This window comes from Barbus barbus (assembly GCF_936440315.1).
Source record: "Barbus barbus genome assembly, chromosome: 16".
NCBI lineage: Eukaryota > Metazoa > Chordata > Actinopteri > Cypriniformes > Cyprinidae > Barbus > Barbus barbus.
Window position 1 is genome coordinate 17,400,679 of NC_136744.1, and position 26,071 is coordinate 17,426,749.

General features: G+C 36.5%; 1 protein-coding gene across 1 annotated transcript in view; it reads left to right on the plus strand.

Annotated features, from left to right (window-relative positions):
- LOC306882188 (sodium/potassium/calcium exchanger 3-like) overlaps window positions 1-26,071 on the plus strand; it is an 80,401-nt gene that overhangs the window by 8,668 nt on the left and 45,662 nt on the right. Inside the window, exon 2 of the mRNA XM_079436662.1 lies at window positions 9,892-10,032. Coding sequence (XP_079292788.1) covers window positions 9,892-10,032 — 141 coding nt within the window. The remainder of the gene's footprint in view (window positions 1-9,891; window positions 10,033-26,071) is intronic.

The following is a 26,071-nucleotide window of genomic DNA, read 5'->3' on the forward strand; positions in this document are numbered from 1 at the left end:
CTTTAATGTCACATGAACCTTCAGAAATCATTCAAGAAATATCAAGAAATATTTCTTATTTTTATTTGTATTTATTTGTATTAATTTATCAGAGCTTGTACATGAGCTTGAAAAGGATATATCTTAAATCAAATTTGTTTTACAACATTTGATCAATGCAGTAAAGATAAAAACGAGTCTCATTGTCTTACACAATTTTGTATAATATTTTCTCTTTGTTTTAAAGATTTTTTTTCTGGAGAACAAGACAAACCAATTCAAGTGTTTTTGAGCATTTAATAGAATTTGTTGGCATAGCAACCTATATTATGATGCTTTCCATATCTCTCAAAATATTTGGCATTATGAAAGTTGAACTATGATTTGTCATTGGTATCAACAAAGTGTCGCTGTAATCTGAGTTGTAAGTGTTGTGAGTGATGATATAGCACATTTCAAATAGATAAACTGCTCCGCTGTCAGCAATTAGCAGGGAACCCCAGCGCACGCTGCGAGTGCTAGCACATTCAGATAGCCTTTCACCTGCACTAAGAGGGGAAGAAGAACTGATTAGCTTTTTAATTGTCTGATTTAGATCAAACGTGAGCTGACTACCATGTGGTGTAGTGTAAATTACGAGTAAGGATATGAGAAGGTAGCTCATTATTTTTCACACAGGATTACTTTTCATTCAAATAAGCATTTCTGCTCTGTAAAAAAGACAAATATGCTTAAGATGTTAAAATCCACTCTGAAAGAATAATGAGTTCTAAGCCTTTAATCTTTTGACTGCTTTGAATTTATATAAGCCTTTGTTTGATATTCTGTCTGATTACATAACGCTGCAGTTGAAACATATTTGAAGGTGGTGTGCTGGTTTGTAATTTAACCTGCTGAGGAAGAGAGTACTGACAGAAGATATTTTGGTGGAGTTGATGGTTTTTGTTATTGTCCCAAGGTGTCCGTATGGGAGGGTGGCCAAAACATGCCAATGTAGTATTTACCCCAAAAGAGCATTGTAGGATAAAACACAGAAGAATCAGACACAGCTGTGATGCAGGAAGAGATTCTGTGGTCCAGTGCCACCAAGACCAATTTTGGAAGCCAAAATTCGATGCTATTTTGTGTGGTACAAATGCAACACTCCTTTTGCCTCAAAATACAGTGAAATATGGTGCTAGCATCAGTAGGACTGCTTTTCATCATCAGGGACTGGACATCTTGTTAAAATAGAAGAATGTGTCATTTGACTAACCCCGGCAACGTTCAGTAAATCTCTAAGATGAAAAAATGGTGTGCAAGAATAGGCCTGAAGAGTGTATGAAGCTAGTAAATACTTGTCATTGCTTCACAAGGTGGCACTTGAAATATATTAAAATGTGTGGATTGAAGATAAAATGACATGGTTAAAATAAATATGATGGTATTGTGCAATTTGTCCTATGGAGTATGATTGACAACCTAACTGGCAGTTTATTAAGACTATTTGTGATCTGAGTTACTTTAAATGATATTGATTGGTTAAGTGATTATTGTATTTGCTTAAAATGACATTTTAACTAATGCAATGTGCATTGATGTGTGAAACTATATTCAAGTTATACTGTTTAATTGTTCAAAATTCATAATTATGCTGGTTTTGGTTTTACCTGGCTCTATAGACATCTTAATTTAAAATATTGAAAATGAAAATATTAAAATATTGAAAATATAGAAAATGTGCCTAAATTAGTAGACCTCATTGCTCAACTTGACTAGTCAACCTTTGAAAGCTTTCGCTACTGAAGACATTTTCTATGTCCATTTTTGAGATTTAGTATGATTTAGTAGTGATGCTACACTTAGTGATGCCCCAGAAACCATAGGGCCTTTCGCACAGCAGGAACCTTTTCATAGTACCTGAACTAATTGTGGAACTACCCACTTTTTGGCTTGTTCGCACCGCAGGAACTAGGAACGGTTTTAGTTATAGGAACTCCATTTGGAGGAACTAAATTAGCTCCTACTTCATATTAGGGTCTAAAACATTTCCATAGGAACTGTCAGTGACGTAAGTGTATGCTGATTGGCCAAACGCACACGAAACACCGGCTACCCGGCAAAAGCCATGTAAATAAATTTACTCCACGAACATGGAAAACAGCGATAACGGCATTTACCTGTTGTCTGCAGTGTTGTGTTCTTTTCTCAGCTTCGATGATATGTAACACAGCAAGTTGTCATAAAAAATGTTGTTTCTTAGCCCAACTTTTTGCTCTTGCACGTGCAAAAGCCCCTCATCTCTCTCACTGGTTTACCCAGTCTCAAAGCTTCCTGACTGCCCCTCTAGTCCTTTGAAGATTGATTGGTGGAGATGAGGCTCTTGTCCAGCTCTTCTGGCTGACAGCAGACATGCACAGCAGGAGCTGCACCGCCAGCAGTCACTAATGAGACTATTAATGGCCTGTCACATCCATAAACGACCCATTATGGATACCCAATCACTGACTTTATATATAACCACCATAGATTCACTACTGATGGTTTGTTTAATCATTCACCCGATAGTCTGATCATTAACTATGCTGTACAATTCTCAGACAGGTCCGTTCCCATGCTTTTCCTGAGACCCAATACTTTCAATATTCAAGAATTCCCATATGGAGTTTATTTGTAGTTTCTTTATAGGTACTGATTCTCTTTTCAATGGGGTTTAAACTTCTCCTTGATCTCCTTGAGAATTATCACCTCCCTAAAAATAAATAAATAAATATAAATGTCTTTTAAAAGCTAAAGATATCATAAAAAGACAATACATTGTTATTAATATTTAATTTATGAATAATTATATATTTAATAATAAACAATTATGAGTATTTATTTATTTATTTGACACTTTTTTCCCTGACATTTTCTGCTGACTCCCTAGTGGTCCCTCAGGGTCCCTGTTCCCCATCTATGCAGATATTTGCCTTATGTAATACAGTGTTTCCACAACACCTTAAATTCTACCTTGCTTTTGTCTTCTGATTTGTTCGTACCTCTCCTCTCTCCCTAAATTTGTTTAAAGAGTACTGTCCCATACTCAAGTTTTCGCCTAATGAAGATAAACTAGGTAATTACGGTTTTGTTAGAGTGGAAGTATGCAGTGTTATATTTATCCATTTTGACAGTATGGGGTCAGATGTGTAAGGGCACTCTGAATCTATAGGATAGAATTTCCCGGGTAGTTCCTCTTCGCAACAGCTGCTATCTGGGACAGTCTTCTGTGGGACAGGTCCACAGGTGATGTGGTGCAGATGTGGCTAGATAGAGCAATCTATTTTCTCTTTGACAGTGTTTAAAGTATATAGCACAAGCATCTGCAAGCTTTCTTCATAGAAATAGCACTGTTAGTGACAGGCTTTCTGTGGAGCATTACCAGCAAAAGGGAAATAAAACTTAGCTGTATAAATACCCCCCTTTTAAATTAATTTTATTTCATGAAGCTAAATAGTTTTGTTTTATATACTTATGGTTAAAGGTGAAGCATGTGATTCTCTACCACTAGTGACACCAAAAGGAACTGCATTCTGTTTTTTCAGATAACATCATTGGTTCAACCAGTGGTTTGAGTTTGAGATGGGTTAACCAGTTTAAAAAAAAAAAAAATAGTTTTATTTGCAATTCTGTTTTGTGCAAATATTAAAGATGACCAGTATACACTTGAGTGCGAAACTTCAATTAACTGCTCCTAAATTAGTGTGGTATTGCATAGGGGTGTAAGAAAATATCGATACACGTGAGTATCGCAATATTTTATTTGGCGCTACTGTATCGATTCTCCAAAACGGAATATCGATATTTTAAAAAAACAGTTCGGTGTTGAAGAGCCTTTGCACGGGGCGCAGCGGGTGGTAGAGTCGCCGCGCAGCTGCAGCTTTCTCTCGTAATTCGGGGGTGTTTTGTGCAGTTGGGGCGATGCTCGCGTCGTGGCCTCTGCGATTCCACGCGGAACATAAATACAAACTGAAAAACCTGTGAAATCCAAGTTGAAAACTTCTGAGAATGTTTAACATCTGTATTTATTTGATTGTTTTACAATTGTTTTGTTTTCTTTAGGAATCCTGCAAGCGCTTTATTTTTCATTGATATTAAGCAGATGTCATATTTTGTTCAGATCAAATGTTATGACATTGTATGTCACAATTGTAAACTTAAACTGTGAACCTTTAAAGTAGAGTCTATAAATATATATTTATTTCTTATAAAATACATTTTATACATACATTTAACTGAAGAATCATGCAAGCACTTGACTATTTCCCCCTTTACTCGTACTGCACAACAAGTGCTTCAATAATGTTGAATGTTATAGGGACTGATTATTGAAGCACAACAAGTGCTTCAATAATGTTGAATGTTATAGGGACTGATTATTGAAGCACAACAAGTGCTTCAATAATGTTGAATGTTATAGGGACTGATTATTGCAAATACAGATCCCAGTGTGTTCTGGTTAAACTATTTTTATTTATTTATTTTTTGCTAAGGTTTGCATATGGTGGTGTGTTCTTAATGACAGCTTACCTAAAAAATATATGTCCTATTCCTAAAATAAGAAATATCCCAATATATCGCCTTGCTTACAGTATCGCAATATATCGTATCGCAACCCCTGTATCGTGATGCGTATCGTATCGCCAGATTCTTGCCAATACACAGCCCTAGTATTGCAGGTAAATAGCTTTTGATATGTGGCAAATAACTAATGGAGGACTCTTGGGAATGATGATCAGTACTTTCTGTGGCTCTCTTTGGGGCATAGAGGCCTTATTATTCATTATTTAGAAGAGACTAAAATAGTACTGAGAAGTAAATAAGACCCTTTCCATTAAGGATGCTGCCCATTACAGTATCATATTTGAGTAAATCTTTAATGAGCATTATTGTTGTGTGACAAGTGAATCCAGTGACCAAAAAGTCATCCTACTTTTCCATTAATTTATAGTTTATTTTGCCATTTGACCTCATTCAAGATAATTTTGCATCTGCAAACAGTATCCCCTGAATTAGAACTGCAGTAAAAAGAGTAAAGTTGCATAATCTGTCTTAGTCATGTTTGCTCTCTGTGAAATTACTTGAACATCAGGACAAGCACCTACGGCTCTTTCTTTGTAGAGAGAGGTCCTTTGCCATAATGCATCCTTGTCTTTCAGCAAAATTTTTGTGCTGTTTTATTGTAAAACACTGAGTATTTAAGGCATGTTTATCTCTAGGGTCTGGGCATTTAACATCATGCTAGAGGCTTTTTGCTTTATGACATGCACCATGTTGTCTTTGTAGATATAACAAAGAGGGGATGAATAACCTGATTATGGAATATGTAGTAATAAAGTTGATAAAGGTGATGGTGCAGACGTGCTTTGGGCAGTGCAGTAGCCCATAGAAACCTTATTATTCATAAGACGTGTCTAAACTGCTTTTTCTATATATGCTTGACTAAATATATATGGAGGAAGATAGAGGGAAAGAGAGAATGTATACACGACAATTTCTATTCGTGCACGCGCACACACACACATATATATACTGTATGTACAGTGGTGTGAAAAAGTGTTGGCCCCCTTCCTGATTTTTTTTTTTTTTTTTTGCGTGTTTGTCACACTTTAATGTTTCAGATCATCAAACAAATTTAAATATTAATCAAAGATAACACAAGTAAACACAACATGCAGTTTTTAAATGAAGGGTTTTTTTTATGAAGGGAAAACAAAATCCAAACCCACATGTGTGAAAAAGTGTTAAAACATTGTTAAAACATAACTGTGGTTTATCACACCTGAGTTCAGTTTCTCTAGCCACACCCAGGCCTGATTACTGCCACAGCTGTTCGCAATCAAGAAATCACTTAAATATGACCTGCCTGACAACGTGAAGTAGACCAAAAGATCCTCAAAAGCTACACATCATGTTGCAGGGATCGCAAAATTTCTAAATCCCTGGTAGCCCTTCGGGCAGGTTTTGGTAGGTCTTCAGATTTTGGTTGCCCGAAAATTATCGCGTTGTCGCGTTTCAGTCACTACAGATAGAGGGATGAAACTCTGCTGAACTTCTTAGCTGGTAAAACATATATGTGTTGAATCACCCAATAATAAAACGTGACATTTCTGTAGTTTTGTCTCATATTCATCTTTTAGTCATATTTGTAAATGTCTAGATTCCACAGCCAACAGAGCAATTTTGTCTTTACTGTTCCAATACTTTTGGAGGGCACTGTATATATTCATTCTGTTTAATGGATTTTAATATACAAATTCTTATATAATAATCTCAAACTCAAAAGTCATGAAAGTTGACTTTGGTCAAACAGTGGGTAAAGCTTGATTTGTTACATAATGTATTTTTAGACCACTAGGATAATAATCCACAAGTCACCACTTGTGCATTTTCAATCTCAGTGAGGGACTGTCTCTTAATGGGGTCTCTCGCAGAGGTGCCTTGGGCTCTCTGGTGCAGCTGCATGCTGTGACTTTCACATTCATTACATAGAAATGCCTAAAATACTTCTGCAGAGTATCTCAGACCCTCTTGTGTTAATATAAATGTTTAAGGAGAATTATAGTTATTCACATGCAATGACACTTAATGTAAAATGTAAAAGCAATGTTCTTTTTTAAGAGATAGAGTTTGTGCCTATATCATCAGTATATTATTTAGCTCATGCATATTTTATTTTTTATTCCCTGCACGTATACTGATGTGTTTCGATTAGCCGTGTTCATCTGAGCATGATGGCATCACTGTTCTCCTCTGGTCTCTGCGGTTACGTCACATCTCCATAGTAACTTCCTGCTTCCCCCCGCGCTTGTGTGTGTGCAGTGTGCATTCTGGCTCGCTGCACAGGTAATGCCATTTCTGTGCAGCATGTCAGAGAGAAACACAATATTTCCAGTGAAGCTGGCACAATGAGCCAGAGCTTTGCTCACTCTAATGGAGCTGCTATTTTCCTCTTTATCATGCGTTTGATTATAGAACCTACATGGTTAATTACTTGGCCAATTAGTTGCATTTTAGCCCTGTAGAGTGAGAAATAAAGACTCAGAGCTAATTCACTAAGCATTTGGGGTACAATAACAGCACGTGCCTTAGTCTATTTACTAACCAACCATAGTCCACTTTAACATATTAAACATTTAGCCATTGGCATTCCTTTCTGAACCTTATTCACAAACTCAACGCTATTTGCTTTCTGAAAGTAACATTGAATTTTATTTAAAAGAGAGGATCAGTTTAATTTGATCATGTCAGTAGGTATTATTAGAATCAAATGATGTACAAATGATGAAGATGTATAAGCACAATTTTACCATTCAGAATTATACATTTCAGCATTTAGATTAATTTATGGTACCATTTTATAGCTGATTTAAAATACTGAAACAATCTGTTTTTCTCCATTCAGTTTGATAGGCAATTTACTTCCCAGTTAAAGGCCATGTATTTACCAAGATTTACTCATATTACTAGAAATAGGAAAAAGTGTGCAATGTATCAGAATAAGTCCCGCCTCCTAAAAAAAAGAGGCAGTCGCCAACTGGTAAAGTCATGGCGTCACTGCAGCTGCTGTTAGAAACTCCAGTTCCCATAGAAACAGTCAGTGTCCTGAGACACATGCTTGGGACTGCACATACGCATTGGCTGGACCAACTTGAAATATACATTTTTAAATGCTACTTGAGCATAAGAAATTAAATTTAAGGGATAGTTCATGCCAGTATTGTTGCTGATTTGAAATACACAATTTAAACGTGAATTTGTAAAGTTTTTGAGATAGCTGCCCAGAGGCATTGCAAATGTGGCCGCAGAGTGAAATGACTTACTGACTAGCCTCAAAGGGACTTTGGCCATAGTCTGCTGCATCCTCCACAACCCAACACTCAGAACTGGCCTGCAAAATCAAGAACTGCAGCATGCAAAATTGCATTTAGCATAGATTTTGTGAGCACATTTGTGCCACTGCCTAATTTACATAATTCCTTTAGTGAATCTGGCGCTAAAACAACAGAGACAGCGTGTTCAAATAAGCGGCACGATGCATTCCCCTTTGAAAGATGGAGGATCATATACCGATGAAGTGTCCGTGTGACTCAGTTTTGTGCTTCACTTGCTAGTCTCTCATGTCCTGGACAGATCGCTGCTGTCTCTTTACTTTACTCTTTATTTTCTTTTATTTTTTTTTATCTTTTCATTTTACATTATTGACACACTATTTTCCTTTTTTGATATTGTGCAGTTGCTTTGACACAATTTACATTGTTAAAAGCGCTATATAAATAAAGGTGACTTGACTTGAGGAAGTCGCTAAGGTGTCACATTTTCCAAAAGTGTCACAACCGTCTTCACTTCACTACATGATTCTTTTGACATCTCAGGGGGCGATGAATTATTAAACAGCTTCCACTAGGAATGTCAGTGTCTGGATTGGTTTTTCCTTTTTTGTCTTTTTGTTGATAAAGACAAACTCAAGTTTCCTATCAGTACCGAAGAAGAACAAGGTGTTCTGACACTCTTCTTACAACCGTATCCCAGTTCTGTATCACCGTTCGCGTCACATCACAATGTCAAAATGCGTCACATCATAATGCACCCCACAGCCCCGAAGCCCCATGAGTGCTGTTTTTTGATAAATATAGCGGTTTTATTTATAGCGACTGGAGTGGTAAGTGAAATGAGTTGCGCAGGAAGACGGTAGAGTGGAGTAAGGGCAGAGATGCTTGAGGACAGAGCGACCCAGATGACAGCGCTGCCAGAATAATCACCCCCTCCCAGACCAGACAAGCCTGGGCCGAGGCGCTGCTGCAGGAGCGTTCGCCGCGTGATGTCACTTTTATTACGCCTCGGCTTCACTCCGCACCACAGACGGCCCTCATGAATATTCGCCAGCTGACTTCCGGGGCTCTGCTGCTCACAGTAACACAAATGAGAAGTGGAGCCTGTGAGAGTTCAACAGTATGTAACACATTCTGGCTCACTGTGTCCCTGTGAATGCAGTGTGAATAGGAGATATCACACAGTAATACTGGGCTGGACCGGTCAAACCTGCCCAAAACAACACTGCGATGAGCCCAACTTAGAGCCGTGAGCGTGAGACTCTGTGTTGTTGTGCTGTGTTGAGGATTTTAGTTTTGTATAATAACGCTGGGTAATAATAGATAGGGAAAAAGTTTGTAATTGTTATTTTGACATTCAATGCCCATGCATTTCCAGTTGCCATCAGTAATTTTTATATGTTCAGAAAGGCAGATGTTTCATTAGCCATCTCTGGTTGCGAGTCTCTTAGAGGTCTGTAGATTCAAGCAACTACTTAATAAATGTAAATGACTGTCACACTCACACTGTCTTTTCCATGTGAATATGTATTTGTGCTGTCCAAATTACATTCAGTACACAAACTGATCTGCATTCTCTTTTACATAGTAGTTATTTGCATTAAGTGAACCCCAGAAAAAAATGTTTGGTTACACAGACAGCTTGTATATCACTCAGCATTTGCAATATGTTTAGACTTAAAATATGTTAAAATAGAAACCAGCTATTTTAAATGTAATGATATTTCACAATACTGTATTACTATATTTTTTTTATCTAATAAATGCATGAGAATAAGAGTCTTCTTACCAACCCTGAATGGCAGATAAGACAGATAAGAGGTAAAAAAAAGTGCCAACTTAATAGAAAGTAATTATTTTTTAGACTTTTAATACTTTACACATATTTGTCATATATTTATTATCATTTGTGTTATTTCTTTGTTTTATAAATGGTTCCCTTGTAAGGTGATTGTAATATTTGAGGGTTTGTTTCAATAAGACAATTTGTCATGTCATTTGCAACTGAAATAGGTCAATCTAGCCATGATTAATGACGATGATTTTTATACATGTTTTACAGGTTATGGCATCTCCAGTCTCTCATCTGAAGATAGTGAGAGGTGGGAAAGCCGCAGGCTGCTGCAGGACTTTGACATTGACAGCAACTACACTGATGAAGTGCAGGTTGGGCCCAATGCTAAAAAGAACTGCACACCGCCTGGTAAGAGGTTTAGCACCACACACACATAAAAAACCTCACACAGTGTACCAGCTCTTTTGGTTCAATAGCATGGATGAAACAGGAAAGTTATTGTTTTTCTAAGGAACTTAGTATGACAGATGACTAATGTCACAATGGAAGCAACACTTCAATATGATTAAGCAAGGAGTCAGCAAGAAGTTTCACTTCTGAATATCAGTTTTTAAGGTTAGAATTTCCATATTGGAACGTGTATTGGATTGTGAACTAGGCTCTATGAACCTTAAGCTCAAATGATGTTTTCTAAAATGAAATATTCTCATGTCTTTTATTTGTTCACCTCTATTTTGTGAGTCCACAGAGGTGTTAGTCCTGTATCAGGATTATCAGTAAGTCAGACACTAACTCATTTGTTGTGTATGAGTGAGTAATCTCGCTGACACAGACTGCTATTGTTTCTCTTGGAACTCACTGGCTAGAGAACATTATGTGTATTTCAAACCATAGAGACCAGTGAGCTGTGACCAGTTCAAAGGTTAACAGTGGGTTTCTGGCCAAGGTGAAGACCGGACACGTCACCTATAATGAAGACATTAAGGCTTATAAAAGTATTACTGCTCTAAGAAAAGCCAACTGAACACAACTCTATCAGCTGCTATGGCTGAGTTTGATGTGAAATTTGGTTAATGTCTGTACAAGATCCCATGGTAAACGCATTCACACCCACTTTTAATTAATAATCAGAATTAGTATAAACAATTTGACGTTTCCAGTCTGTTCCTCATTATTTTTCCTCATTGTTATTTATTGTTTATTTGCACGGTTGGTGTAGATCTTCTGTGTAATTCGATGCACTAGACTACATTGTGCTCCACACTCTTGGACAACGTGAAGAGGCCAATTAGAACAGGTCTGAGGGAGAGGCGAGTATGAACAAAGGGGTCATCGATACTGTGTGGGTCTATTGATTGACCGTCTCCCTCTTCTTTCAAAGCTCTCCTCTTTCCCCCCTGCAATGCATTTACCGTAGATGGGATCAACTACAGCACACTGTTAGTATCTGATTCCACTTCACTGCTCAGCTTGCTTGTTGTTTAGGAACTTCATACATGGGCTATATGTTTTTAGTGGCACCAAAAATATTTGGACAACTTTGCCACATTTAATAATAATTACTTTTTATTACATAACAAAATATAAAATCCACAGGCATTCATTCATTCATTGATTTAAAAAAAGTGTATATATATATAGCATAGACCGTAATAGCAAAATTAGGAATTAAGTGTAAAACTAAAAACATGTTTAATTTCAATTGAAAAAATAGAATAATATATACACAACCATTTAAAGGTTTGGGGTTGGTACGATTATTTTACTGTATTTGAAAGAAGGTCCTTATGCTCACCAAGCCTACATTTATTGATTATCAAAATTACAGTAAAAATAATATGGTATGTTAATACAGTAATGTTGTGAAATATTTTTACAGTTTAAAATTATTTAAATTGTAATTCTTTTCACACTTTTAATATTTAATATTTTTCATTTAATATTTTATTAAAATCTTATAAAAGTCAATAATAAAACCTGACCTCACCTTGCTGACCTCAAACTTTTTAATGTTATTGTAGATTTAAAATAAGACAAAAATTGGATAAGTAATGCAAAAATGGCTCAAAAAAGTTAATTGTTGAAATTATGCGAGTTTTTCGTTTGCATTCAGAAGCCATGTAGTTGTAAATTTTGGTTTGTAATGCAGTTAAATAATGCATATATTTTTAAATGAGGCTTCAGCGTCCAAATACTTTAGGGCCACAGTATGTCATAAATACTGTTATTTTATATGCGTTGGCATGACTTTTATATTTTATATGTGGTTAAAGTAGAAAAGGGGAGTGTTTAGGCTTGCGTAAAAGTGTAGTGAATACAGAGGAATGTCAAGTCTTATGGATGGTCAGAGCAAAACTTATGATTTGACATCTGTCCAGAAATAAAACCGAGCAGGAGGTCATTTTCCATGGGGAGCCATTGTATCTGCAGTGAGCTCAGTGTGTAACAGCCCAGCTCTGCTGTTATGAGGTGTAAAGGGAGCAGCTTTGTGTCCGTAACACAGCGTGGCCTGCCTGCTTTTGTTTGTGTTTTTTTTCTGTGGGCGGATTTGGGTGAATGTTTCCAAGTGGGGTCCTGGTGTTTTAGGAGGCTGTGTTTCTTGCCAAGCATCTCCTTGATCTCGCCGTTAAAGAGCGAGCTGTGCTCTTAAGCTCTCACTCATGTCCAGATGCCCGCTCCCCCACCCGTCTCCAACACCAGCCTGGCGCCTTGGCACAGGTTGAGGGTTTCCTTACTCTGCTGTTTAAAACTATTATTCCATTAAAACAGCTGTAGAAGCTTACACATTACACTAGAGAATAATCCTGCTTATCTCCTGATATTCAAACCTGGTTTTTACTACACATACACGTGTTGGGAATGACAACACTGTTTAAATGTATGAATGAATGCCCTAAATTATCATCACAGACTGTGAGAAACAATCTCAAACGTGAAACTTGGACATCAAGAGTTTAGGCTATTTTTGACAAAGTGATATTAGACTGGAGACCTATTATGATGCCTTTAACAAAAATACCTTGTTTTGCCCTTAATATTAATACTATATTCACCAAGTTTGCATTAAATTAATTAAAAGTGACACTAAAGACATTTATTGTGTAATATTTCTATTTTCATCATTTATTAAAACATCTATTTGAACTTTCTATTGAACTTTGTTCATCAAAGAATCCTGATCATGGTTTCCCAAAAAATATTAAGAGCAATAAAAATATTAATAATAATAACAATAATAATAATAAATGTTTTTTGTGCCAAATCAGCATATTAAAATGATTTCTCAGCTTTTGCTGTAACAAGAAATATGTATTGTATAATATATTTTTAAATAGAAAGCCCTGATTAAATAGTTTTTTTTTCTTTGTTTTTACTTTGTCATCAAATAAATAATAACATTTTCATAAATGTTTTAATTATCATAATATTTAATAGTTATTTAATAAATTATAATTATTTTATTCCTCACAATGCATGCTCTCTCTTTCTCGCATTTTATTGGGTTTTGCAGGCAGAATCTCCCTCTCTCAGCATTCTTTCATCCTTAGTGCACATGTAGTCATTTAATTTTTCATATGCTCTCCCATGAATTTTCAGGAGTTCTGCCTGTGCACAAATCCTCCTCGGCACTTCCTGAATATTCACAAATGCATCATAACAATCAGACAACCCGCCATTAGCTTGATTACTGAAGCTAATGAGCTGTTAATTATCTCTTCATCCATCAACTCCTATTGTCTGTCACACGGTATTTAATGTTGCTCAAGCAATAACAGTGACTGACTGGAAGCCATGATAATAGATTATGACCTTTGAACCAATATCAGCAATTAACTTTACCTAAAAGCTTTACCCACTGGAATTGATGTTTTGATTCAAGTTAAATAGTTCTATATAGTCATTTAATAAAAATAAATGATTGATCTGAATTACAGCTAACCTATACATTCTAATTCACTATTAATTCAAGTGTTTGCATTTGCCATTTTCTTTATCTTATTATATTGTGTTGACTTCCTCTAACTGAAGTGTGCTCCTGTTTTTGTATTTCTATGTACGCAGTTGGACATTTGGCTAGCAGATGAGTCATGTGACCTGACCTTTGAGAGCAGTGCTGACATTAGGCTTACGGCAGAGAGTGTATGTAGGACTGCTCAGCTGAAATGTGACTACACATGGAGGCTCGGGCAGATGATTAAAATGCCTGCTCTCACCTTTTTTCACCTGTCTATTTTCTCTTTGTTTCCTCGTTGTGGTTGCCATGCTGATGTCAGGAGGACCACAAAATGTTTTTTTATTTTTTAGTGCTCAGCCGAAACATATTCTTTCTACAAACCGAATTCTGGAAATGTTGAGATGTTTTTTTAAATTTGAATAAAATGAAAATTAAAAGACTTTCATATCACATGAGCCAATATTTTATTCACAATAGAACATAGAGAACATAAATGTTTGAACGGAGAAATTTTACACTTTTATCCACTAAATGAGTTCATTTCAAATTTGATGCCTGCTACAGGTCTCAAAAAAGTTGGCACGGGGGCAACAAGCAAGAAATTTGAAAAGATTCAGCTGGGAGAACATCTAGCAACTAATTAAGTTAATTGACATCAGGTCTGTAACATGATTAGCTATACAAGGGATCTCTTAGAGAGGCAGAGTCTCTCAGAAGTAAAGATGGGCAGAGGCTCTCCAATCCGTGAAAGAGTGCGTAAAAGATTGTGGAATACTTTAAAAGCAACCTTCCTCAATGTCAAATTGCAAAGGCTTTGCAAATCTCATCATCTACAGTGCATAACATCATCAAAAGATTCAGAGAAACTGGAGAAATCTCTGTGCATAAGGGACAAGGCCGAAGACCTTTGCTAGATGCCCGTGATCTTTGGGCCCTCAGACAACACTTCATCACTCATCGGCATAATTCTGTCATTGATATTACTAAATGGGCCCAGGAATGCTTCCAGAAACCACTGTCCGTAAACACAATCCGCCGTGCCATCTGCAGATGCCAACTAAAACTCTATCATGCAAAAAGGAAGCCATATGTGAACATGGTCCAGAAGCGCCGTCGTGTCCTGTGGGCCAAGGCTCATTTAAAATGGACTGTTTCAAAGTGGAAAAACGTTCTATGGTCAGACGAGTCCAAATTTGACATTCTTGTTGGAAATCACGGACGCCGTGTCCTCCGGGCTAAAGAGGAGGAAGACCTTCCAGCATGTTATCAGCGTTCAGTTCAAAATCCAGCATCTCTGATGGTATGGGGTTGCATAAGTGCATAAGGTATGGGCAGCTTGCGTGTTTTGGAAGGCACTATGAATGCTGAAAGGTATATAAAGGTTTTAGAGCAACATATGCTCCCCTCCAAACGATGTCTATTTCAGGGAAGGCCTTGTGTATTTCAGCAACACAATGCAGCTATTACAACAGCATGGCTTCGTAGTAGAAGAGTCCGGGTGCTGAATTGGCCTGCCTGCAGTCCAGATCTTTCACCTATAGAGAACATTTGGCGCATCATTAAACAAAAAATACGCCAAAGATGACCACGAACTCTTCAGCAGCTGGAAACCTATTTCAGGCAAGAATGGGACCAAATTCCAACACCAAAACTCCAGAAATTCATAACCTCGATGCCCAGACGAAGAGGAGATGCTACACCATGTACCGACAAGCCCCCGTCCCAACTATTTTGAGACCTGTAGCATGCATCAAATTTGAAATGAGCTCATTTTGTGCATAAAATTATACATTTTCTCTAAACATTTGTTATGTTATCTATGTTCTATTGTGAATAAAATATTGGCTCATGTGATTTGAAATTCTATTCGTTTTCATTTTATTAAAATTTTAAAAAACGTCCCAACATTTCCGGAATACAGGTTCTACGTTTCTGTTGTTTAGTCACATGAAAATTTTATGAATAATCTAAAATACTTTAAAGACATAGTTCAACCAAGGAATATTAAGTAAAATTAAAACCATAAAATAAACAATAACATAAATAAAACACAAAAAATAAACTTATTTTATTTCAGCTAGTTGCCAAGGCATAATTTCTCATTTTAGTTTAGTTTAATTTGAAGTACTAAAATAACTAAATTAAATAAACACTAAAACTGATGAAAAACATTGTTTTAACCAAAAATAAAAATTCTGTCATCATTTACGCACCCTCGTGTCATTCCAAACCTGAATGGCCATATTTATCTTTATTTCTAAGAATGTGTTGACTGTTTTTGGCCATTCATTGAAAAAAAATTACCTCACTATCAAAACTATTTGGAATAGGGAATTATCTGACCTTAACTTATCTGTCGACTGTGAGAGGGTGTGGTCTAATCTCAGTTTAACGTTTAAAAATCTGGCTCATCGTCTTATTCACTTCAAAGTCATTCATAAAGCTGAACTTTGAGATGTTGAGTATGTGTCTGTTGTTTTTTTTATGTTTTTATGTTATGTTGTGTTGGGTATGAAAAATAAAAAAATGTTGATAACAAAAAAAAAATTACCTCACTGACTTAAATTGTACAGCCAAAAAACTAAAATTTTCACGTTAGCACTCGGGTTTCATTATAAATGTACAAAGTCACATTACACAAGTCTAAACGTGCCCAAAAAGAGGATGCAAAGACAATAGCAAGGAATACAGTCACATAAAAGCCACGAGACAGAGAAGGGACACCAGAATTGAATAGAGATATCCAGAAAGAACAAGAAACTGCGATTAATCAGTGGGTCGCCCATGGCTACCCTGTGCACACATTCACAAAACACACACACACACACATATAGAAAACAAACACGGCGCATTATGAAAGATGATCATTCAGCATGCAGCACTCAGCTTAGTCATTTAACCACTTTCTACCACTTGAACTTTCTACAGCTGTTCATTGAAAGCTGCAAAGCGAACTTAGTTCCTTTTTTTGGTTCTGCACAAACAATAAAAGCCTTTATCCTCCTCAATAGTGAACATTTTGTTGTGGGAGAGAGTTTTTTCCTCTTGTGTCAGTCATATTCGTGTTCCACTAAAGAAGCAGAACTGCTTACTTGTCAAACCTTTGCATTTATTCTACAGTGTCCAGCACTGAAGACAAATGGAAGTGGTCAGTGTTCTCATAGGAACTCCTGATTTGGACGATGCTTTTTGTACAGCGTGTTGTGCTCTTAAATGGCCTTTGTTTACAGTTTACACCTCCCTCGTCTCAAAGGCTCAGTTTCAGATCTCTTTCTCTGGCTGAGCTACATTTGCACAATCAGAGTAGCACTGAAAATGTGCTTACCGTGCTCTTTACAGAAACGCCAATATTGCAGTTATAAACACAGCTTGTCTCTCTCTTTTGCACTGTCACTCACTCTTTCTCTCTGTTTCTGTGTTTGCCTGTCTGTTTCTCCATTTTAGTCTTTGCTCCAACAGACATACTCACTATGAATGCATCATATAGCATATTGGTTATTGACCATTATTAAGTCAAGTCAAGTCACCTTTACTTAAATAGCGCTTTTTACCATGCAAATTGTGTCAAAGCACTGCACAATATCAAAAAAAAGGAAAATAAAGTGTCAATAAGTTTGAATAGTGTCTTTGCAATAAGGTCGGCGATATCGCTGGAAATGAAGCGTCCCCAACTAAGCAAGCCAGAGGCGACAGCGGCAAGGAACCAAAACTCCATCGGTGACAGAATGGAGAAAAAACCTTGGGAGAAACCAGGCTCAGTCGGGGGGCCAATTCTCCTCTGGCCAAACAAACCAGCAGTTCAGTTCCAAACTGCAGCAAGTCAGATTGAATGGGCTCAGCTTTGGGCTATTAGAATTTTAAAAAGCCATTTTCTATTTTAATATATTGTAAAGTATAATTTATTCTTGTGATGGCAAAGCTGGATTTTCTACAATCATTACTCCAGTCAGAATTTTTGAAATAATAGCCTTTATTTAAAAATATCAATATTTTGTAGCATTATCAATGTGTTAACTGTTACTTTTGATCAATTAAATACTTGTTGAAAAAAAATATTAATTTCTTTAAAAAGTATCATGCAGACCCTACTAGAACTAGTTTATCAGTCAATATTTAGTTGTGCATACTTCTATTTTTATATTTATCTTACTTTTGCTATCATCTAATATTCACTTCAGGTTAGTCTTTAAAACACTAATAATCTAATAACACTATAAAATGTAATCTTAAGCAAATATCAACATTTGTGTGCTGTACATTTGAATGTTGTAATGCATAAATTGATTTAAAATCATTTATTTTCGATTGTAATTGCTTTTGTGTTTATTCAGACAAAATTGTACAATTTTTCAATTTTTTAGCAACAATTTTCTATCTGCAAGATGAAAAATTGCAGCCTGTGATATCAGTGGGTGCATTTTATTCTTATTTTTATTTATTTATTGTTATTATTTTTTCCCTATACTGGTAGAACATGAGAACATCTCCATGGAGACCCACAGATCTGCTTCCACTTTGTTTCAAAGCCATATGCTTTGGTCCAGCCTCCCTCCTGCCACAAGTACAGAGCGGAGAAAGAGAACCCTTAAGATGCTTGTTTTGTTTCCAAGTTTTACCTTATCCATGCTTTTTCTCGCCGACTCTCTGAGCAACCATCAGACAAACAAGAAACCAAAGTAAAAGCACATCACTCAGAATAAACAGAGGCTTTCTCAGGAGACATTCCCTGGTGGCTCAACCTGGATCTTTTAGACACGCTCAAACAGATATTTGTTGTCCTCTTCACTGTGACTAACCAGGTTTTTCCTGTGACTCTGCTCCCTTTGAGGAGAGATTTCTGGGAAATGCTGAGGCAGAGGATATGAAAAAAGAGAAATGCTTCATGCAAGCATGATTCCCAGAGGGGATGTTGTTTCTTTAAGTCCAGGCAGGCTGGAGTTTGTTAAAGGTGTGGAAACTCTGGTTGAAAAGGATGTTGCCATGTGGTTGCTAAGGTGTTTTTAATGAGTGTTAGCATGTGGCTATGCTGTTGCTCAAATTAATCTGTCCCAAAGTCTGTATGATATTCTCATGCCTAAATATGTCACTTTTCAGTGTCCGTTTATGGTTATATTTTCCACTTTTTATCATATCTACCAGGCAAGAATCATAAATTCCACTTATAATCTCCTCTCACATATGGGATGATTTATGCGGCAAAGTTTAAAACATATGATAATTATGTGTATTTATAATATAATTGTGATTTTAAAAATTTGTTTGGGGGTTGGTACAATTTTGTTATGTTTTTTGAAAGAATTATCTTATGCTAACCAAGGCAATATTTGATCAAAAATACAGTAAAAACAGTAGTATTGTGAAATATTATTACAATTTAAAGCTGTTTTCTATTTGAATATATTTCAGTAGGCTGATTTGGTGCTCAGGTAACTTTTTTATTATTACCAATGCTGAGAACAGTTATGCGGTATAATATTTTTGTGTAAACTGATTTTAATAGTGAATAGAAAGAACAGCAAAAAAGTACAGCATTTATTTGTAATTGAAATCTTTTGCATAGATGCCTTTACTATCACTAAATGTTCATCCCTTTATTTGAATGTCTTATACTTTAATGACATAAATTACACATTATATTATACATTGGCAGCGTGTTGAAGCTGGAGGTATGATCTTTCCGCTGTGTTTTGTGGGGGGATGAGGCATGTGAGTGGGGGCTAAATGTCAAATTACTCAGCGCAATGACGACGAAGCCTGCTACACGCGATGTGTCTCTGCGAATCAGCATCTTTCGCTCTCTCTCATTCTCTAAGGGTGTATCTGTTTTTGTGTATGTGGGTTTGTATACACATTTGAGCTTTGCTATAAATGGATATAGAGATGATGTTGCACAATGTTGCAAATTCCCCCAGTCCCTGGAATAGTTTGAGAAGGCCAACGTCAAAACATGGCAAGCACTGTAATCACTCATGCAAACCCAGAGTCATAATCTAAAGACGCATCCAGAAAAGGGTCCGATATTGCGTCTGTGTTATTGTGCATATGAGAAGCACCATTACTCTTTGCCTTCCAGGCGTTTATATGACATCCACACCTGCATGAAATCAGGGTTTGCATCATCTTTGATGATGAAATGTTGGGTTAGGCTAAGTCTTGATTTACTGTAGCTGTAATCTCATATAACAAATATTTGCTTCTAGCTGTCAGAATCATTCCCCAAAGCAAGTCGTTTTCTGAAGAAAAGCAAGCCATGTACTGGAACAATATACAGTGTGTAAAATACTATTGAGCTTTTTTGAATGAAATCCTGTTAGACTACAGTTATTGTCATTTTGATAATCTGTTTATTTAATTATTTAATTGATGTGTTTGTTATTAATGGTACAGAAGATCATTGAGGTCAAAGAAAATTTAGATGATGTGAAGTGTACTGTAAAGTGTAGTATTGTGAGCATAATGTGTAGCCTAAAGAGTTTAGAATAATGTTGAAGAGTATAGTTTGCCAAGTATAAAACATAATGGGTCTAGTGTATAATTTGTAGCAAATTGCTACAGTGTGGATCACGTTTCAGTGGCCTTGGTTCTGGAAGTGTTTGAAAATCACAGAAAAAGACTAAGAAAGTTACAAGACTATGTACTTAACAACTTTATTGGGAAAGAACTCCAATCTTATGAAGCATTATTAATTGCATAATTAAAAGGATGAAAAAATATAAAACTACTTATTTAAAGATTTTGATTATACGTGGGAACAATATATTTTATGTTTATTAAAAAAATAAGCATATATATACAAATATTTAAGTAATTCGAGAGTGTAGGGAGACTCTATTACATCATTTGCAGTGCTTCATTGTCGTAGTTCTCTGATTGGTAGAGATTTCTTTGCAGAATCATGGAATAATGTAGTTTTTCGATTTAAATTCTGCTGTTAAACTGAACATGATACATCATTGATTAACAGCATCATCGCCCACAACAAGGTTCATAAACTATTGTTAAAAACAATTATCTTATGTAAACAATAAAAGGGACTTTTACCTCCGCAACCTGACTGTTATAGTATTCACAGTGTGTAATGTGTAGAAAGTGGTATATAGTATGTAAGATGTAGCATGTAAGGTGCTGTACAGTGTGTAATGTATAGCTCATAGGTTGTAGCATGTAGCGTACTGTATATTGTGTAACATACAGTATAGTGTAACTTATAGAGTGTAATGTTAAGCATGCATTGTGCAGTGGGTAGGGTCACTAGAGTCTAGCATATACAGTTTCTATCAAAAATTGTTGTGTAGAGAAAGCATGTGCAGCTGCATGCAATGTTCAGATCTGTCAATTATTTCTCACAATAAACCAGTCTATATCTTCTATGGAGAAAAAAACACTACATAGCATGTCTACTCACACAAACAGAAATGACACACACACACACACACACACATACACATCCACCCGCCCACCCACACTCCTGCAGATGTTACTGTATGTGGCAGTGGTGTGAGGTTTTGTTGTCCTTGCGTGGGTCTGTGTTCTGACTCATGTAGTGTACCTGCGAGCTGAACCCATCTACGGCTCTTTCATAAACCACAATAATGAAGCAACTTTCCGCATAGCAGCCTAGGGCACGTTGCTCTCATAGTATTGGTACTTCCAGGTATAACAGTGGCGTAATTAGACATTCTCTTAAATTTTGCTGTAATTGTTAACATGCACATTAACACTTAACAATGTTAAATTATGAAGTGTCTGTAAATCATGGTAGATAACAGTGTGAATTAGCTCTTTTTCATCTCAGTGCAATTCTCTGTGATCTTGAGACTCCAGAAAGTGGAAACCCAGGAACCACCACCTTCGTTAAGCCTTGTGACATCTGTGGGGACGTTCTCATCAGTGCTCGAGCATCTAATTGGTATTTCTCGGCATGATTTGCTGTGTAACCAGAGCAATAAATCACAGTTAACATAGACATCTTTGCACACCATTAATCTCATTAATGCGGTTTTTCCTTTATAATGAAAATCAATTTTAACAGACTCAGGACATATTTGAGCTGCCTCTCCCAGGGAGACTAAAATGGATAGCCAACCTCAAGGGAGGCATGTATTTTGATAAATTGAATTCACCTCGAGGTCACAGAGAAACGTCTTGAGACACTAAACCCACTGAACTTGAAAACCCAGTGCATTAAAAGGTGTTTCCAGCAGTTCTGTTTTAAAAACAGGCCTGAATCTCTTGTGATTATAATCCTTACAATTTGCCAGGTAAAATATGAGAGGTAATGTTAATCATGCACTGGAGGAACAGTTCTTAGTGTTTCAGTATTGCAGCTTGTGTGTTTGTATCACAAACACCTGCATTAAAGTGCTAGAGAACAATATGCATTTTTGAGCTATGCATGTGTTTTCTGGTTAGGCTGTACTAAAACTTGAACAGCGCAAATGTACGTTGAATGTTAGTTTAATGCTATGTGTTTCTAATGGATGTACTTAAATATGTTTCTTTTTTTAAACATATGTAGTGTCCAATGGGGCAAGTTGAGCCACTGGATCATATATGACCCTGGACCACAAAACCAGTCTTAAGTCGTTGGGGTATATTTGTAGCAATAGCCAAAAATACATTTTATGGGTCAAATTTTCTACCGTAAATATATCAAAACTTAATTTTTGATTAGTGATTTGCATTGTTAAGAACGTCCTTTGGACAAATTTAAATTTTCTCAATATTTAGAGTTTTTTGCACCCTCAGATTCCAGATTTTCAAATAGTTGAATCCAAAAATTGCCCTATCATAATAAACCATAGATCAATGGAAATCTTATTTATTCAGCTTTCAGATTATGTATAAATCTCAATTTTGAAAAATGGACCCTTATGACTGTTTTTTTGGTCCAGGGTCACCTATATCTTCCAGAAGCTATCCTGAAATATCATTAATTACCATCTCATTTTGCTTTGCCAAGAGGACCTTTTAAATGGATAGTTAATCCAAAAATGAAAATGTCATCATTTCAGCCCAGGCTCATTGAAAATACGCGCCTCTAAATACATTTCTGCAGCACCATTATTTGGTACCTTACTGCACGTTTCGCGACAGTTTCAAAGTGAAACGTCCAGTGACTAGCGCTAAAACGTGGGTTCAATATGAGACTCTGCCACATATTTTTTACGTTGATATAGGCACGTATTGCTGTGTTTGTATTTTGTTGCTTCAGGTACGTATTGCGGTGGTTCATAATTCAAATATCTAAGGAGTATCGCTAAAAGTTAATGTTCTATAGTGTTGGAAATATCCCCTACACCAAACCCAACCCTAAAACTTCCCGATAGTGTTAACAAATGCAAAAGTGATGTAAAAACACATTTGTTGATGCAGCCATGCTATTTTAACTTTAATCGTTAAAAATTTATTTTAATTGTAGTTATTTTAATCGTAGTTTCACAGGGTTCGTACCGGAGATTTTCATCACTTAAGTTCAACGCCATATTGCATGAGCTACCGAGCAAACCTACTGAATTAGAAAACTCATGCATGTGAAGCTGGAGATGTGACGACACGTTCAAAAGTATCAGTTTTCAAATTTCACAGCATGTTAAAAATAGTTTTGAATTTATAACATAATATTCCTCAAGTAATTATGCGAAAATTAGGCTTTATTAATGGAAACTGCGGATCTGCAAATCATACTTTCTGTGAAAAAGAATAAAAGTTGTCAGAGTTTTACTGCCTCTAGTGTTCATTTTAACTGGAAACTGTGTGGTATTTCATAAATATGCTTTATGTTAAATAATTTTGGAATAAATTTCACGTTGAAAGTGGACAAAGTTGAGTAACTGCAAAAATAGCAACATTCGCTAAAACCAAAGCAGTAAAATGATTCATCATGTTCAGTTGTGACATTATAATAAAATTAAACTAACTAAAATGATTTCCATCTTTAAATATGTGTAGAGTTTCATTTTTTTCATCCAGCATACTATGGAGACAAGTCAATGTACTGCATAACAGGAATGACCCTATAGTTGCAACCAACAGCGAGTTAAGTGGGCGGCACGAGCAGCTGGCTCCTCATTAACGGCCAATTGGTGTTTCGTGCTGAGGCTGCTTCACCCTGTGCACGTGAGCAGCTGCGGAATTCCACTGTCGTGACACTTGCATACACACACGTTCACCAGCTTCTCTCTCATTCCTTAATGAGTCTTCATGATTTCTTACAGCGCTGGCCAGTGAGGCCGTCATGACCCCTGTGCTATAATGAAATAAAGGAGCACATGCCTGAGGAGAAGTCTATGCTGATGATGAAGAGCCATCTCAGCTTCACTCTTCTGCCTTATTACATGCATTTATTTTTAGCTGGCCTGCTGGGATTTCATGCTCCGCTGTTAAACGCTGATACACATATGTAGCGCATAGAATTTTTTATTTTTTAACCCTTCTCTCGCTTTAATCGCTTTCCTCCCTTTATTCCTTCTATTCCTCTCTCTCTCTCATGCTCTCACACTATCCAGCGTGTGATGGACAGGCTCAGAATGTGATGTCATCGGTGCTGCAGGGATGCTTGAGCTTCTCTGATTATGTAACACTCAAACAACGGCTGGGAAAAAGCCGTGGCATCACTCTAACTGCAGAAAAACTAGAATCCATCCCTTCTAATGCGGGTCAAAGAGAAAAGATTAGTTTAGTGTTTAATGAATAAGTATTAGTAGTGCTTAACCATCTATTTTCTGTACTTTATCTAAGTAATGTAGCATGTGGAAACGGAAATGTCATTTGCTTATATACGTTACATGCTAGATATGCTTTGATTTTTCCTACGTCAGCATTTATTCTAACAATGAAACGTCACAACACATTTTAGATGTGCGTTTGAATGATCAACATGACAGAAAACTAAAGGAAGAAGAAGGGGAATGGCTCGAGCCGGACTCAGGTCACCTGCACGAGCGCCACCGCACATGTCAGAGCATGTGCATTACTTGCCAGGCCACTTCTCTGAAATCTGCGGTACTATCTTTTGGGTACTAGATAGGGATGCACAAAATATTGGTGGGGTAAATAAAGGGTCAAGGTTTTTAATAGTAGCTAATTGTTTGAGACTGAGTGTGTTCTTGTGGTAGTGTAATTTTTGTATTGTGTTATTATAGTATTTATTCATATTTTGAAACTTTTAATTTTATATTTAATTTTAGTAAATTTTTTTGACATTTTTTTATGTGCTTTTGTCACTTTTAGTAGTTTTTTTTAATATCCCTATTTACATTTAATTTATTTACAGGAAGCAAATAATATGAAGGTTATAAAAGATATACAACTGTTGCAATACATATTTTCTTCTGTACATTTCATGTTTATGTACGTTACTGTATTTCGTGTGACTGTTGTACTGTTATAGTTATTCTTAATATTTAGAATTAGCTTTTATTTATTTTTTATTCAGTTTTCATTTTAATTTTAGTCATTTTTTTATGTGCTTTTTATTTTTAATAGTTTTGTTTTTTTTATATTTCAATTTAGTTTTATTTTTTATTTTAGTTTTAGTCATTTTAAAGGGAAAGGGAAGTGGTGTGTGACCCATACTCAGAATTTGTGCTCTGCATTTAACCCATCCAAGTGTACACACAATAGTGAACATACACCCGGAGCAGTGGGCAGCCATTGCTGCGGCGCCCGGGGAGCAGTTGGGGGTTCGGTGCCTTGCTCAAGGGTCTCACCTCAGTCGTGGTATTGAGGGTGGAGAGAGTGTTGGCTATTCACTCCCCAACACAGAGACATTGGCTGCTCTTACACTAGTAGCAGTTTCTGTCATAGAGCCATTAGCATATGCGTGCGTGTGTATGTTTGCGTGTCATATCAACGTGTTTGTGTGTCTCTCCTTTCTGCTCCCTTCAGAACCCAGCCGCGTCCCACAAGGGCCTCTGATTTCCATCTCGATGGAACCGCAGCTATGCTTTCACCTCTCACAACTCTCCAAAACAAACTTCAGGGTGTTATTCATCGATTCCACTTAATGGTCTTTAGTGATGTAAAGTATAAGAGTCAAATTTGGATGAGAGATGATTAAATCATGGTACATCAGAGCCTATCCATCAAGGAATTTTACAACAGAAGTTCTCATAACTTTTACTAACTTTGCTGGTCATGATTTACCTGCTTAAAAGACCAGCTTGAACCAGCATAAGATGGTTTAGATGGTCTCCCAGCCTGGTCGAGCTGATTTTTCAAAAAGGTTACGGTTTTTAATAATCGCTAATGTTTTGAGCCTGAGTGTGTTCTAGGGATGTAACTGTATGAAAATGTATTATCACAATTATAGTGACCAAATTTATCACGGTTATCAGTATTATCACAGTATTGTTCAAATGTGCTGGAGATGTTCAAAAAGTACCGACACAGTGTTGGGAGTAAAAAGTAATGTATTACAGTAACGGATTACTTTTTGATGTAACGCAGTAGTGTAAGGCATTATGTTTGTCACACTTTAATGTTTCAGAT